This window comes from Cyprinus carpio, chromosome A14, assembly GCF_018340385.1.
Source record: "Cyprinus carpio isolate SPL01 chromosome A14, ASM1834038v1, whole genome shotgun sequence".
Classification (NCBI taxonomy): Eukaryota; Metazoa; Chordata; class Actinopteri; order Cypriniformes; family Cyprinidae; genus Cyprinus; species Cyprinus carpio.
This window is the reverse complement of record NC_056585.1, coordinates 23,362,048-23,380,326: the sequence shown is the minus strand read 5'-3', so window position 1 is coordinate 23,380,326 and position 18,279 is coordinate 23,362,048. Positions and strand designations below refer to the sequence as shown.

General features: G+C 36.2%; 1 protein-coding gene across 1 annotated transcript in view; it reads right to left on the bottom strand.

The window, feature by feature from the left end:
• Positions 1-211: 211 nt before the first annotated feature.
• The window catches only part of LOC109102141 (muscleblind-like protein 3), a 40,503-nt gene continuing 22,435 nt past the window's right edge, over positions 212-18,279 (bottom strand). Inside the window, exons 3-9 of the mRNA XM_042770302.1 lie at positions 18,099-18,263; positions 17,799-17,999; positions 16,497-16,730; positions 10,594-10,744; positions 7,180-7,215; positions 4,412-4,506; positions 212-1,611 (exon numbers count right to left, since the gene is read on the bottom strand). Coding sequence (XP_042626236.1) covers positions 1,594-1,611; positions 4,412-4,506; positions 7,180-7,215; positions 10,594-10,744; positions 16,497-16,730; positions 17,799-17,999; positions 18,099-18,263 — 900 coding nt within the window. The 3' untranslated portion in view covers positions 212-1,593. The remainder of the gene's footprint in view (positions 1,612-4,411; positions 4,507-7,179; positions 7,216-10,593; positions 10,745-16,496; positions 16,731-17,798; positions 18,000-18,098; positions 18,264-18,279) is intronic.

Below are 18,279 nucleotides of genomic sequence, written 5' to 3'. Positions count from 1 at the left end.
CAGAATTAGAACAAATACAACAATGACACTAGATATTTATTGTGCATTACAGTAATAAAAGTAAGATTTTTTGCATTTTGGCAATGACAAAAGGTGTGCTTAATTGTCATAAAAATTTGTTTTAACAATTTTCTTTTTCTTCTGCTTTTGGGATATATATATATATATATTTTTTTTATTTATATATATATATATTTATAGGGTTTTTTTTGTGACTGTTCTCATGAAATTCACCAGTAATCAAAGAAATGTTATATGCTAATAATCTAAAAAGCAAATAAACATGACTATTTTTTTTAAAGCATTTGAATATCCAGGACATTCGGCGATAGTTAAGGAATATATGCAAGAAAACATTAAAGAATGAAGACCAGATGGAATAAAAATAAAGTCCAGGTAAAATCTTCTTATACATACAGAAGGCCTGCAATCAGACCTTACATTTCAGTGTGCATCACACTGTGCAACAGGAAGTGCTCATATTTAGTCTGCTTAAGGCAGTTCTATTTTTAAAACGGAGGTATGAGTACGTGAACCAATCTTCTGTTTGACCGTCTCGATGTGGAGCTTGAAATGTGAAGTGAGATACTTCAGGCATGAACAGTAACACTTATCTCAGTAGACCAGTTTTAGCCTGTTGGACAGTCATTAAATAAATAATACTCTTTCAAGAAAACCTCACAACAACACACATCCCTAAGTAGACGAAGGAACGACACATTGATTCTGAAAGGCTACACAGGTATACTCTCTGAGTCTATGATAAAATGTGAGTCAGTTGAGTACAGAATAACTGGGGGAAAAAGACGTCCACAAACTTGTAACTCAAAGGCACGAACAACGACATTTTGAAAACCTCTTAACAAAAAACCTAAATCAGTATCATTATCAGATTATCTTACAAATAATTTTTAAATAACCTTTTTTTCCACATTTTGAAATGTAAACATGAAATAAAACGTGCCACGTTCATTAATCGTAATTAAATGTGAAAGAAATTACCACCACCACAACTATGTAAAATATCATTAGCATTAGGTGCCGCTCTCACACACTCTGGGTTTTCACATTCTGTCTGCTGATGATCTGCAACGACTCCACCTCTTACCGTACATTAGATAAGTCGGATCTAATGTTCATCTCCAGAGAATTCATTCTTCTCAGCTAATTGGTTTGCATGTATTCATATGGCTGTGAGTTACGAGAGCGCTCTGTCTTCTGATTCAGCATCCGCACGCTCCTTACGTCTCCTTGCATCGAGTTGGCATGCTTCCTTAAACAGTTGTAGGTCCAAGCTTAAGTATTGCCTGTTTCAATATCAACAAACCTCTGTTGACGTCAAATGAAGTGGGAATCTCTGATATGAAGATGAATGTATTGCCCGTTAAGGACGTACTGATTAGGCACACGTTTTGTTGCATTCATTTTTCTGTTGTTGGGGCACATGTTGCATGAGAGATGGGCCTGATTAGGTTGTGGGATTGTGGGAGAGGCTTACTGGATTCAGCGGCATTGGTGCAGCCACCAGGAGTTTAGGAACGGGACAGAAATGGGCCTCTATGGGAACGCACTGGAGGTCGATGGGGTCGGCGCTCAGTACCTCGGCGGCGTCTACTGGAAGACAGGTACAAACAACCCAGAGATAAGGAGATGAACCTCTTACGGTCAAACAAGCAATATGCAAAGAGAATATAGTCAATTCTTATCTTATCTACTGGAACATCAAACCAGCATTTCATTTCGAAAATGAGAAAAATAATTACAAGTGAATGAATAAATAATGTGCCATATTGCATTAGTTATCTTGAGACGGTGGGCACAGACCTGCAATTCCACAATCGTAATTTTGCAAGATGTATTTCAGCAAAATGCAAGCGAAGCAGGAAATGAGAGCTGACATCTCAGGTCTGCGCAACATTATTGGTCTATACCTGTACTCCAGAATAACCATTAGATGCTAAACTAGAGCTGAAAACCACACTGAACATTTTGCAGCTTACATAATGCGAAACACAGGGTTCCTACACAATTTCCAATTCCAGACTTCTCCGTTGATTTTTTGGACCATATTAAATATTTAAAAATAAAAAATTAAAAAAACAATTATCAAAAAAGCAAAAACTAGTATCACCAAAATGTCTGTAGTCGGTACCAATATCAGTAAAATTTCCTGGTTCTCGGTACCATAGCAAAAACTACTGAAACTACTTAACTATATTATTTAACTATTCAAAAATTACAAATATTAAATAAATTAGTTCATTATTAATGCTAATAAGTAAATTACACATTAAAACTCAATGCTTTAATGTATTATTCTATGTTTTTCAGTTAATTAAACATTGCTTTAAAAACGTCAAGTAAAAAGCTAGCAATAAAATGAAGAGAAAAGAAACTCATTATATAGACCAAGGGACAAGTCTATCAGTCTTTATTTACACTTCAAGATCATTTTTTCAGATTTTGTTTGTCCCATCCGCTGCTATAGTTATCAATGTGACAAGTGTCGCAATTTCGAATTCAATCCCGTATTTAAATAAGATTACGGTAATTTGCAGTGTGTACTTAGCAGCATGAAAAAAAAACTTTTTTCCAATTGAGCATTAAAAATAAAACAATGATGTTAATTATAATGAACGGATTTGTGAACTTTAAAGCATGCACTGAATAAATATTTGAGCGTTTTGAGCAGTATTTAGTGGATTCTTAACCTAAATATACAGTATGTCTAGTCATTGTGTACATGTGCTCAATGGACATGGCTGTGATTCGCTACAATGCTCAACGCTTCAAAAACACATTGTAAATAGAAACCTTTGACACTCACAAATACACCAAGCACAGGGGCAACAGTGAATCTAGATATTCATAATTCAGCTGAGCTAAAAATATAGGATTATGTTTGACACGTTTTCACACTTCCATGAAAAACAGAATGGGGCAAGTCTGGAAAACACAAACTTTTTCAATAGTCTATTTTCTTTTTTTCCATACATATCCAGATGTGGAAATGACTAAAATCAATTTCATACTTTTCCATACTGTGTAGGAACCCTGTAAACAATCCACAATGTAGCTCTTCAAGAAATGAGGAGGCAAGCAAAACATGTCCTTTCTGCAAAAAGTTTGGTCAAGCTTATTGGTTGCCTATGATTCTGCAGAACACATTAACTGAACAGACTAAATGGTGAACTCTTTTTCCTTACATTATGCATTCTGAATTCAAACAATGAAGAAGAAAAGACAAACAAAAATTCAGAGAACTGTCATCTAAAAACACTCACAGAAAAACGCAGAGGACACATATACCATCTCACTCTAATGTGAGCCACAGAAACAACTTGCTCCAGTGCAAACTTCTTAAAACACGGTGAAGGGGGTAGAAAAGACAATGAACTTTTGAGCTTTACCACTTAAGCGGATAATTTGTTCAAAAATAAATAAAATAAATCTGTCATCATTTACTCACTGTCATGTTGTTCCAAATTTTAATTCTTCTGTGGAGCGCAAAAAGCAGTTTGTTTTGAAGTATCATTGCATCTTTTATTTCATACAATGACAGGTCATAATGACTACATTTGTTAATCTTCAAAATTACAGAAAAAAAAACTAACAACAAAATATTAAATTAAATCCATCCGTTGAACTGAACTAATTGCACCAATTCATTAATCAATAATTCAACTCATTCATTAAAAGAATTCAAAAATAAATACATTCAAAATAATAATTAAGTCAAATTAAGTCATTTGGGAATCTAATCAAACAATTAATTGAAAAGAACTGATTATCTCTTCATATAAACTATCATTTAACTTCAGAAGACTTGGATTAAAATTGTACTGGCTACCTATAACTTTATATACTTATACTTTTTCCCCCTTAATCTGGTCATTATAACCTGTTGTTGTATGGAAAGAGTTGGCTAATGATTCATTATTAATGTCTAATGTATTCCATGAAAAAAAAAAAAAAAAAAACAGCATACAGGTATGTAATGACATGAGGGTAAGTAATTAATGACAGAAATTTCATTTTTGGGCGCACTATCGCTTTAAATGTAGCTGTTTTCTCTCAAATACAGCGAAGACACTGAAACAGAGCGACAGAGATGTGAACACACACACACAGACACATGGTGAAACTGGGACATTGTGCTAAAGAGGTAAAGAGGCTCCACACTGGTCCATAGAGAACTCAATGACTCAAGGTCGTCATGTTCTGCCATTTAGAATCAGAGAACAATTTCATTAACATTCTCTTTACTCGGATCACACCTTCAGACATTTAAATTTTCAAGTGTTTTGTTAAAGTTTTTTATTTATTAAAAACATAAAATTATTATTGTCTATGGACCAGAGTCGGGTGCCTTACAGCTGTAAAAACGAGAGGCCAAAATGAAGGGGCAAACCTGGTTGGAGGTGGCTGATTCAGCAAAAGGAACATTGACTACTGTCGTAGTACCCGACGAAACAGTGGAAGTGGTGGCACCGTGCATCATGGGAACTTTTTTCAGGCGAGTCAGACAAGAAACAGGGGAAGGGGGAAGGTGGAGGGGAGGAGGAATGTTATGAGTACCATGACATAATATGCCAGAGGATTAGGCTGAGTCATGGCAACAACGTCTTCATGTACTGCAAAGATGATGTATTCACTTAAGAACAAGCATGCAAACAGAACTTAAAAACATTTTGTTTCATTACGTATTAGCTTAGAGAGTTTTATCCGATCACCATGACATTTAGATAAAACTATTAGGCAACCTCTAATGGGTAAAATAAAAACATGGCCGTCATCAAAATCACACACATTTGGAACAGACAGGAACGTCTGACTGTCATATTTTGATGGGGGCCGGAGAATGGATAAATATACAGATTGGGGAAAAGAAGGGGAATGTAACTATGCAGTTCTTTCCCATTCAAATATTGCCTTAAAATAATATGACACTTTACTTCTTTGGTTTTGAGTTAACCTGATAATGAATGACATAATCATTCTAAAACACCTGTAAGCTAAAGATAAAGAGATAAAGGTCATATTATAGGGAAAACTACTAATTAACACAGCATGATATGTACACAGCAAGTGCATCACAGATGTCAAATAATGTCATAAAAATTAAAAATACAGACATGCACACAGGCACACACTGGCACACTCACTGGTTCAGCACAGATCTAGTGTTTTGATCGGATTGTTATCCAGCTAAATGACTTTTAAGGACAAATTTAACTTGGCTAGCTAAAAAAAAAAAAGATCGCTGTTCATCTATGGGCATGGAAATGTGTGTGCAACTGCATTTCTGCTAAACTTAGTTTGGGAATATTAACACTGAAAGTGAGCAGAAACATGATGGGTGATTTCTACCTTTCTAAGTAGGTAAATGGTGAGTGTATGTGTGTTTGTGAGGGGAGGGGACCTAGACTCTACCCTCACCAGTATGTCCAGGCCCTAACAGGTAACGGCTTTGGGGGGCCCTGCAGCTGGTCCAGTCCCGCCTCTCCCAGCGGCCATCTGTCATTGGGCCTGGGGGTTTGAAAATGCCTATAATAGATTTTAGGGGGTGAGGGAAAGGAGAGGATGAGAAGGAAAGGGTACAAAGAAAAAGGAACCAGTCTTAATGAGTCTCTCTGAAGGCTTTTGGCCTTGCTTGTTTGTGCCCGCACTGTGCCGTCAGCTGCACACAAAACCACCACACACATGCATGCACAAACACATACGACAAGCCGAAATAATGAGCAAATGATAAGAAGCAGTGAAAGCAGACAGGTTGGGTGTAAACGCAGTGACGGACAGGACAGGTTTGGGCCTCTAGTTTGAGACCTAATGAGGAAAATGACTGTGTGAGGTGCACTTGTTAAGCTGTCTTTGTCATTTACTTTGATTTAATTTTTTTTTTTTTTTTTTTTAATTTTTTTTTTATTATTTCTTACTTTTATTTATTTAATTAGTAAACAATGCAGTCATAATGTGTTAATGATTCATAATTATTTCCACAATTATTTAGAATGGAAATGGTCCATGGTAATATATTTATAAAGGTTTATAGTATTTCTTTGTTTAGATTAACCATACTTGTGAAATGTAATAATTTATATATTTTTTAATTTTATGATGAAATGTCATATTTTGGATTGAATGCCTGTCTGGGACAAGTGTAAAACAATGAAATCAATGCATAATAGGCATGTGAAAAGTAGCAAAAATTGAGGGACGGTAAGTTTTAACAAAAATAAAACAAAACACCAAACCAAACCAAAGAAAAACCAATCTTAACCACACAAAAACAAAGAAAAACCAAACCAACACAAAACACCAAACCAAAGAAAAACCAAACTAAACCTAATCGAACCAAACCAAAACAAAAATAAAAACAAAACATGAAAAAAATTAAAGGATGGTAAGTTTTAACAAAAAACCAAAACAAAATACCAAACCAAAGAAAACCCAACCTAAACCAAATCAAATAAAATCAAATCAAAACACCAAACCAAAGAAAAACCAACCTAAACCAAAAAAAAAAAAAACAAAAAAAAAAACAAAAAAAAAAAAAAAAAAAAAAAACCTAAACCAAACCAAACCAAAGAAAAACCAAACTAAAACACCAAACTAAACCTAACCAAAACAAACTAAACTAAACTAAAAAAAATCAAAACAAAACATGAAAAAAATTAAAGGATGGTAAGTTTTAACAAAAAACAAAACACCAAACCAAAGAAAACCCAACCTAAACCAAATCAAACAAAAACAAAACACCAAACCAAACCAAAAAACACCAAACCAAAGAAAAACCAAACTAAACCTAACCAAACCAAAACTAAAAACAAAAATCAAAACAAAACTAACCTTGAAAAAAATGAAAGGATGGTAAGTTTTAACAAAAAAAAAAAAAAAAAAAACACCAAACTAAACCAAAGAACATCCAACCTAAACCAAATCGAATCAAAACACAACACCAAACCAAACAATAAACCAAACCAAAGAAAGACCAAACTGAACCAAAACAAAAATTTAAACAAACAAAAAAAAAAAGTGTAGACAGCTGAAGAAACACCACATGATACACGGCTGGGCCTGCTGGGAGTTATTATCGTGAATCACCTTCCTGTCTGTCACATATCTGAGATGTTGCTGTAAGGTATCGGCTGATCCAAAAAATACTGGGAAGTGACCTACCAATGCCTCCAGATGGAGCCATGCAGAATACGGAGCCTGCAACACCATGCACAAAGAGCCCAGGAGAAGAGAGACCGAGGAGGATGGAGGAGTGGAAGAGATGTGGAGAAGGGGGAGTGAAAGCAGAATGAGAACAAGACAAAACAACTTCAGAGTTAGTGACACAACGAAAGAGAGATGACCGTCATTATGGGCAACATGGTGGCGAGATGGAGACAAGGACACAGAGCAGGGAGAAACCAAGAGGAAATGAATCACGCTGGTGGAAAGGTCCTAATCAGGAAGGGGATGTTAACCTGGACGCCAATTTGTTGTTGTGCTGATATGCTTTCTTGTCTTGTCATCTGATTAGCCTAATGCTAAGAAGTTCGGCTTGATTTTTGCAACAGCATTCACAACACATTTACATTTCGAAATGTGCCTTATATTGTAGTTAAACAGAAAATTCAGCTAAAATCTAGGACTGGGCTTCATTTCATCCATCAGGATTTGACTGAATAAGGAAGGTGCAAAAATCTATTAGTTAGGTTATGATACAGCTATTGTTATGTCAATAGTAAAAAGCTATTTTATAAGCAGAGAAAACTACTTTCTTGCTTTAAAATAACATGCACTGCATAATCAAGCACAAAACATTTATTTAAAAAGTTAAAAGGGCCTATTTTGATTTCATGTTGCTTATAAAGACAACTTTCCTGAGTTGATGTATCTGTTACTGAAACAAAATGTTGAGGTGGGGTATTTTTTGTACTGCCAATATAACATAGTTTACGTCATAGCTGTGAAACATTATTTGCTACACTGTCATGTTAGTCAATGGCAGGTGAAAGATTTTCAATCTAGGGAGCATCTTACTGGAAAAAAAATCTGTGTAGTACAAAATGAGTCATCAATTTTGTTTGCTTCATTTTCACAGAAGAGAAGGACTGTTCATTTTAAAAGCATATATCAGTTAGTTTTGTTATCTTATAGAAAGCACTAGCATGTAGGTAGTCTTAAAAGTAATCGAGTGCTGCAGGGTTGACATATTTTAGTAGGCCAAAACCAAGAAACTACTTAGGACTTTAGCACATCCAGTTGCATCATCCTGATAAAGTTCATTTATGCAGCATATGTTTAGCTTTTCAGTTCTGGTGATTGTATTTACACTTAAAAATTCATAAAAGCTGTCTTCATTTCTGTCGATTATCATGATGAACAAGGATCATACAGGTGCATCTCAATAAATTAGAGTTAGAATGTTGTGGAAAAGTTAATTTCAGTAATTCAACTCAAATTGTGAAACTTGTGTATTAAATAAATTAAATGCACACAGACTGAAGTAGTTTAAGTCTTTGGTTCTTTTAATTGTGATGATTTTGGCTCACATTTAACAAAAATAAACCAATTCACTATCTCAACAAAATAGAATATGGTGACATGCCAATCAGCTAATAAACTCAAAACACCTGCAAAGGTTTCCTGAGCCTTTAAAATGGTCTCTCAGTTTGGTTCACTAGGCTACACAATCATGGGGAAGACTGCTGATCTGACAGTTGTCTAGAAGACAATCATTGACACCCTTCACAAGGAGGGTAAGCCACAAACATGCATTGCCAAAGAAGCTGACTGTTCACAGAGTGCTGTATCCAAGCATGTTAACAGAAAGTTAAGTGGAAAGAAAAAGTGTGGAAGAAAAAGATGCACAACCAACTGAGAGAACCACAGCCTTATGAGGATAGTCAAGCAAAATCAATTCAAGAATTTGAGTGAACTTCACAAGGAACGGACTGGGGTCAAGTCATCAAGAGCCACCACACACAGACGTGTCAAGGAATTTGGCTACAGTTGTCGTATTCCTCTTGTTAAGCCACTCCTGAACCACAGACAACGTCAGAGGTGTCTTACCTGGGCTAAAGAGAAGAAGAACTGGACTGTTGCCCAGTGGTCCAAAGTCCTCTTTTCAGATGAGAGCAAGTTTTTGTATTTCATTTGGAAGCCAAGGTCCTAGAGTCTCGAGGAAGGGTGGAGAAGCTCAAAGCCCAAGTTGCTTGCAGTCCAGTGTTAAGTTTCCACAGTCTGTGATGATTTGGGGTGCAATGTCATCTGTTGGTGTTGGTCCATTGTGTTTTTTGAAAAACAAAGTCACTGCACCCGTTTACCAAGAAATTTTGGAGCACATCATGCTTCCTTCTGCTGACCAGCTTTTTGAAGATGCTGATTTCATTTTCCAGCAGGATTTGGCACCTGCCCACACTGCCAAAAGCACCAAAAGTTGGTTAAATTACCATGGTGTTGGTGTGCTTGACTGGCCAGAAAACTCACCAGACCTGAACCCCAGAGAGAATCTATGGGGTATTGTCAAGAGGAAAATGAGAAACAAGAGACCAAAAAATGCAGATGAGCTGAAGGCCACTGTCAAAGAAACCTAGGCTTCCACACCACCTCAGCAGTGCCACAAACTGATCACCTCCATGCCACGCCGAATTGAGGCAGTAATTAAAGCAAAGGGAGCCCCTACCAAGTACTGAGTACATATACAGTATAAGAACATACTTTCCAAAAGGCCAACAATTCACTAAAAATGTTTTTTTTTTTTTTATTGGTCTTATGAAGTTTTCTAATTTGTTGAGAATCAAACATTTAACATGTTAAATGTGAGCCAAAATCATCACAATTAAAAGAACCAAAGACTTAAACTACTTCAGTCTGTGTGCATTGGATTTATTTAATACACAAGTTTCACAATTTGAGTTGAATTACTGAAATAAATTAACTTTTCCACGACATTCTAATTTATTGAGATGTACCTGTATATCATTGTTGCTCACGGAACTTATTTACTGCAATATTTCCAAACCAATTAAAAAATCCTATTGAGCTTTTGTCATGGGAAGCAGGGTGATGCTAACTTACAGGTTGGCCTACATAAATATGTCAATCACTGCAGCACTCTATAGACTTCGATTAAAAGCCACAGAGCTCCTACTTGGATTTCACCAGGTCTTTAAAACTCTCTGCTGGGTGGCAAACGTACTGTAACTATCCTCTGTATAAGGCAGAAGAGTCGCTGCTACATCCATTTAGGCAAAATACAATCTAGCTTTTTTACTGATTATGTGAGAACAGTGAAAATAGTGCAGTGCAGCATCAGAAAAAGAGTAGCTAATGCTCAGGTGCAGGTGCATGAGGAGACGCAGGACTGTATGCATCATGGGACTAATTAGCTTGACGTGCATAGGGTGGACTACTACGAGATAAAGAGAGCAAGTGGGCCTACAGGGAGAGAGATGGCAAGCAGAAAAGTGCTCAAGTCCTCATCTAGCCAGGCACTTTGTCTTTAAAGTGCTGTATGTATGCAAGCCAAACTATTACAGGAATATGGTGATATTAGAGCACAGCTGAGGGGGAGATCATCTGTCTGAGTGAACTCACCTGTGGGAATGAACGCTGGCTGCTGCAGCTGCATGCTGGCCAATGCCTGCTGGTAGTGGAACATGCTGGGGTTGAAGACGGCAGCCGCGCCGTTAGTCTTCTCCAGGGTCGGTCTCTTTGGTAGCTGTTGCATGGCTCCTGGTGGCAGAGCCTAAAGTGATCGGAATGACAGGAAAAGAGGAAAAAAAGAAAAAGAAAAAGAAAGATGGTGGGCAGAGGAAGACATAAGATATCCAAAATACTGAGCTACAGGAAATTTTGTACTGTGTATGTTCATGTCCATTCATGAAAATAAATCTTACATGACTGTGTATTTGTCATTGTAAATGTTGCAAATCATGTTTTATAAATAAAATAATAAAACATTATCAAAACATTGATGGAGATGTATTTGACTTCTTCTTTTAGGATGCATCAGAAAAAACTATATGTGTGTGAGTAAGTGAGTGTGTGTATGTGTGTGAAGTTCAAACTTTTAAACAGAACCCAAATGTACATACTACCAATCAGTGTTACTTTTTTCAAGTAACTAGTAAAGTAATGCATTACTTTTAAATTTACAATGAAATAGCTAAATTACTTTTTCAAATAAGTTAATTTGTTTTACAATTTATTTACTGACACGTCTAATGCAGTGAAATTGTGAGTGAGGTGCAGGAGCACTAATTTCACTTTTGGTGTAAAAGGGCATTTACAGTTGCCAAAAATATAACTTTTGGGTTTTTTTGTTATTAAAAAACAAGTATACAATCCCAGCCCAGGTGACAAAAAGTAACTCAAAAGTAATGAAATGCATTACTTTTAAAAAGTAACTTTCCCCAACACTGCTGTCAATATATAATCATATATGTGACCCTGGACCACAAAACCAGTCTAAAGTCGCTGGGGTATATTTGTAGCAATAGCCAAAAAAACATTGTATGGGTCAAAATTATAGATAATTTTTTAATGACAAAAATCATTAGGATATTAAGTAAAGATCATGTTCCATGAAGATATTTTGTAAATTTCCTACCATAAATATATTGAAACGTTATTTTTGATTAGTGATATGAATTGCTAAGGACTTCATTTGGACAACTTTAAAGGTGATTTTCTCCATATTTAGATTTTTTTTTGCACCCTCATATTCCAGATATTCAAATAGTTGTATCACGACCAAATATTGTCCTATCCTAACAAACCATACATCAATGGAAATCAGCTTTCAGGTGATGTGTAAATCTCAATTTTGAAAAATTGACATTTAAGACTGGTTTTGTGGTCTAGGGTCACATATAAAGATATGGTCAGAATTATTGGCCCCCTTGACAAATATTTTCAAAGAAGGTTGAGAAAATAAATCTGCCTTGCTTATTCTTTTGATCTTTCATTCATAATATTCATAAAAATCTAACCTTTAATTAATGCAAAACAATTTAAAGTAGGGGGAATTTCATTATAAAGTAAACGTTTTTCTCCAATACATTTTGGCCACAATTATTGGCTCCATTTTATTTAATTTTTTTTTTTTTTTTTTTTGCAACATCCATTTGCTGAAATAAGAGCAAGATAAGAGTTTTCTCCTATAATGCCTGAGGAATTTGGAGAACACCTGGCAAGAGATCAGAGACCATTCTTCTATGCAAAAGCTCTCCATATCCTTCAAGGTTCATGTTAGTACACCCTCCTCTTCAGTTCACACCTATTTAAAGTTCCAGTCGTGTTTGACTGCTGAATATGCTGGAGTTTGTTTTTGATGAGAGCAGAGGATTTTTTCTTGAAATACTCCCAAACCACTTGTGGTGATGTAGTCGCAGTTTAAATTTTTTTGAGGTTTTCTGATCTAAAGACACAACTAATGTCTACAATTCTCCAGCTGTGATCCTCTCTCCTCCTCACCATGCATTAGGACGATATAGACACACATCTTTTTCCAGGAGGATATGTAACACTTCCTGTTGATTGAAACTTCTGGCCATAATGGTGGTAATGGAAATTTTCAATGCTTTAGCTATTTTCTCACAGCCAAAAATCTTTTGCAGCCAAAAATCTTTTGCACATCAGAACAATTTTTCTTTGGTTTTACTCATTTGTGGTGGATGTTTAAGGGAATTTGGCCTTTGTGTTCTTCCTATTTATACTTCTTTGAAACAGGAAGTCATGGCTGGACAATTTCTTGTTTATAGTCACCCTGGTGTGCTAAAAAAATAAATATGAACACAAAGTGAATATATACAGTATATACCATTTAATGGTACTTTATGCTGTGCTTCTTCTCTGGCAAATATTTGGGTCTGCTTCTCCTTTTTTCTAAAAGGGGCGTCAGACACATGCAGCCTTGCATGAGGAAGAGCGATATCAGAAAGAGAAATTGAGGTGAGGCGTCCTTATCTGCCTCTGATAATTAAACACAGAATGCTCAGTCTAGATGAAGGCATAAAGAGGAGGATGTATGGCTGTTTTCCACTGTGTAATTCTGTCTGAAGACTGATATGCAACAAGATAAGAGCAAGGTCAGCAGGAAAGAGGATATCTGTGATTCACTAACCGAGGGATGATGGGGGAGCAGTCTGACCTCGTGATTTACATGAGTGAACTCAGTCCCAAAACCCAATAATAATGTGCTGTACTGTATAGAGCTCAACAGTCGCTTCCTGAAGTAAAAATCTCTATCCAGATCTGATATTAAACAATAATGCATAAACCATTCAAGAAAAACCACCTATGAGCTCTAAGGTTATTAAGACGTTGATGTACATTTCTGGAGATTGCATAAGCCAGAAAACAACTGCATAGCTGCCAAATTAATTACAGAAGAGGTATGGCACTACCCACAATTCCGTAGTGAGATTCACTAATCAGAAGTTGTTGTTTCCATGGCAATGAGAACTACAAACTCCATAACATGACTTTTTTTATTTTTTTTGTATATCCTTATTATTGTTACGTAGCCTACCTAACCTTACCTTGTTAGTTATTAATAGATGTTGTAGTGCAATAGCGGAAAATGTGTTTTCTAATTAGAAAATGCATTAAAAAAAGTTAATCAATCTCTCACCCTCATGTCATTCCAAACCTAAATGGCTTTCTTTCTTCTGTGGAGCATTTTTTGAGAAATGTCTCTAGTGTTTTTTGTCCATACAGTGGAAGTCAATGCTCACCAACATTCTATTCCACAGAAGAAAAAAAGGTTTGGAATGACATGAGGCTGAGTAAATGATGACAGATTTTTCATTTTTTAATCTCCTTAAAAGAAAACATCCTTTCCAAGTAAATAATGAGATGAGTATTAATTAATTCCTTTATTAAAAACAAGACTGGATGTGACATTTCTGGCCAATACTTATGAGCTGAAAACTATTTTCATGTAATGGCATATTTAACCTCTAAAATGCTGATATAAAAAAAAAAAATTCGACATAAATTAAAAACAAAATATTAAAATCAATCATTTTAAATGCTACAATTTGATTTTGCATCACAATATAATGTACAGAATCAAAATGGATTTTTATTTTGAAATTTGCGAAAGATTATATTTAACAGTGTTAATTTTAAGAAAGTGTTAGATGAAAGCAAAGGTCATATAAACGTGAAAATAGAAGAAATGAGCATGAACAATTAAATATCCAATATTAACTAATACATGAACTATTATTGAATGATAGCCAATATGGTACTCATCTACACTTATTTTGCATCTTTATTGAAGATTTTAAATATATTCTTGCGTGTCTTTTTTCAGATTTTCAAAATGTAATCAAATGTCAGTGATTCCTCTCTGAGCTAGTTGGTTTGGTTCAAAGTTTCTGAAGTTCCTGTGAAGATAATACTTCTAGAACCCAGACTACAAATTTATTCAAGTGCCAAATCACTTCTAAGATGGTGATTGGTTTACACAGAAATTGTGGCTGGTATGTTGCAGCATTAACACTTTTACCCAAAACATAAACTATATGCAAATGAGCTATTAGAAATGAACAAATCAGCAAATGATATTAAAAAAGACACAAAAATGGGTATAAGATAAATGTACCAGATTGAAAGCTGGTTGCACTTCAGAGGACGCGCTGAGGGCTTTGTAAGCAAGCAGTAACCACATGATGATGACAAACCAATCAACGACAGTAGACATAAACACGAGACAAGAGAATGAGCCGTGAAGGAACAGATGCAGCTGAGGTTAGAGAGAAAGCTTGGTAATAAGCTTGTAGGACAACAAAGAGAGCTGTGAGGATGTAAAGACAATAAAGCAGTGTTCAAAAAGAATGACAGCATGAACCGAGAGGGAGTCAAATAAAGCCATCGTATGATAAAGCCTCAGGCAGACCAGGTGACTGCAGGAAACAGAGGAGGTTTTTGGATAAGGTCCCCACATCTGTGCACTGCAAATAAACCTTTGTAAAAATGCTACATGATAAGATTTGGGAGACTCTTATCGTTTTTCTCTCCTGCACCTGCACTGCAGACACCATTTGCAACCGATCACTGAGCCTAGGTCTTCATGCATCACACAGAAGACAAAGAGCTCGCCTGCAGACACACACACACACACAACCTCCTGCGGGGGATCTGAATTATTTAATACACTCCTGAACCTCACATTGAAGGTGTGTGGAAAGTGAGTTATAAATACACACACCTTCATCTGACACTAGTAGAGCTTACTGAAAAGGGCATACTGGCAAAACTAAGGCTGCTGGTCACTTAACTCTAGATTACTCCAGCGGGACTGTTCCTGAAATATGTGTAGTGAAAGCTGCCTTGGATAAAACCAGATGCTAAAATGGCCCAGTATGACATGAGATGTGTTAAATTACTAGCCACATATTACAACTGTTTTTTACCCACACCTAATTTTCCACCAGAATGGTGCAGTAACATCACAAGTAGTTTAATTTAGTGTTTATGATCATAAGCTGCATAAGCTGATGCAACAGTGCGAAGTTAAAATGAAATAAATTAAAATCAAACTAATACAATCCAAAGAAATCCAATGATGCATACACTACCGTTCAAAATTTAGCAGGGCAGTACGTTTCTTTTTCTCCATACTTTTATTTAGCATTCATGCCTTAAATTGATCATAAATGACAGTAAAGACATTTATAATGTTAACAAATATGCTTTTGAACTTTAAGAATTCAGAAAAAATGTACAGTATATACTGTTTTCACTAAAATATCAAGCAGCACAACAATGTTTTCAGCATTGATGATAAAAAATGTTTCTTGAGTGAATCAGAATATTAGACTGGGATCATGTGACACTGAAGACTGGAGTAATGATGCTGAAAATGCATTACCATCACAGAAATAAACTACTTTTCAAAATATACTCACATTATTGTCAGTTGTAATAACATTTCCATAATATTACTGTTCTTCTATAAATGCAGTCTTGGTGAGCGGCAGAGACTCTCAAAAACACAAAAAACCCTTACCGAATCCCAAACCTTTGAATGGTGTGATGCAATATCATCATTGAATAACGAATGGTAATCATTAATGTTATTAATGAAGAATAAATTATTCACTCACTCTTTATTCATTTTAACATTCATGCCTTATTTTAAAACAAAGTGGCTTGAGTTTACATGTTTTGATTCAGTTTGATTTATGCCACAACTAGCTGCTTTTAATAAATGGTCAGAAGTTATTTAAATGTGTAACAAATTCAATTATTAGTAATGACTTTTATATATGATTTTTGTTTTATATGGATGAATAAAATAAAACATTTTTCACAAATTATGTAGCTTAATTATCACAATGACAACAGGTCCATGGTGTTGCCATATTGTCTTTACACAATTAATTTTTCCATAGAGCATTATCTTCTGTACTGTGATGTGTGATTGTCATAATTATGGGAATTAGTGCTTGTGATGTCACTGTAATGGGATCGTCTCTGTAACTCACCATGGCAGCAGCATTCTGGCTGGCTTGGTGCTGCGCCGCCTTTATCCGGGCCTGTAAGTGAGCCGGGGGGTGAAAGTACTTGCATTTGTCACGGGTGCATCGGCCCTTGATGTAATCCATGCAAACAATGACGGAGTTCTCGCTGCCATCCACCATGGCGGCTTCCATCGGGTGGGCATAGCGGCAGTCGTTCTCCCCGCGTGTGCAGTTTCCCCGCTGGAATTCTCGACACACACACCAGCAAGAAAAAAAACATATACCAACCAAAAAAAAAAGCACGCTTTCAATTCTTATCATGACACAATAGCATTATAAACTAAATTTTTACATTTGATAAAAGATGTGTGACCTTCGCCTAATTCTATATTGTCACTAGTTGCCAGGATGTTTCTATTAGGGTTAAAGATTCTTTTAAGCATGTTACTTTGTAGTTGCTATGGTGTTTTGGCTAGATGTTATGTGTTTACTCATTGGCCCAGGTCAAAATACGCCCAGCCCCAAGTCTGTATCATATTCTATCCTGTATTTTTGACTACTTTACAATAACAGTACATGAATAATCATGTACTAATACCTTAATTAAATATCAATAATTAATTGTAACTACGACATGAGTCATAGGAATTCATGTGTGAATAATGACCACATATTTGTTAATGTATTAATTAACACTTTGGGCACATGAATTCATATGACACATGTCGTACTTAAAAATAGTTCCTGATTAGTACATGTCTTAACTCATCAATAGCTTATATTAAAGTAATATTTAATTTAGGTATATATTTAGGTATAATTTAGTATAGGATTACTCATTTACGGCTATTGTGTTATAGGATTGGTTCACCGTTTACGCTTGTTTTATCACCAGACATGGGCTAAATATGGTCTGAAGTCTAATGACTAAAAGCTGGAATACACTTCATGACTTTCACACAGATTTTTGCCGTGATTGGCAGTCTGGAAGAGGCAGCGATAGATGGCAAAAGTCAGAGCCATACTGCAGATTTCGGGCTCTGTGTATGACAGACACAGATTTCTTTTAGCTTCAGACGATGTTTCTATCCAGTCTGAGGTTATCAAACACATTTGATATAATGAGCTGATTTTAGAACACATAATAATTTCATCTGTCATGTGTCTCCTAACCTTTAGAAAAGTGACAGCACACATTTTGACATGTTTTCATGTCAAAGTCTGTAGCACAAATGCTTTAGAATGAGTTACATGCCGAATAAATGTATAGCAACCGTTATAGAGATATTACAAGAGAAAAAGCAAGTTGTTCACTGTGTTTAACACCTCAAGCTTGTCTGTGCGAACATGTTTCTGTGTTGAATTTCCGTTGCCCATGGCGATGCCGGTGGGGCTCCCCGGGACCAGCACGGGGGCGCTGGGCAGAAGTTCGGGCATGAGACTGATGCCCGGGCTCATGTGGCTCAGGTATGGGCTGAAAGCCATGCTCGGACTGTTGGCCAAGGAAGGCGTTACTGGGAATGATGTCTGGATGAGAGACACAAAGACAACAAGGGATAATAAAACAATGCTTTCAAGCTAAGAGAAACGATCGTGACGTTATTGGTTATTAAATTCAGATCTCACTATGGGCTGCAGCTGAGCTCCAGGCAGCATGAACTGCATCTGCTGGGCCAGCATGGCGGCTGCGGTCTTCTGCTGGATCAGGTTGTTCCTGCCGTTTATCTCCAGCTGGGTCTTGAGATGAGGCGGAGGATGCAGGTACTTACAGTTATCACGTGTACAGCGTCCCAGAGGGGTTGAAGAG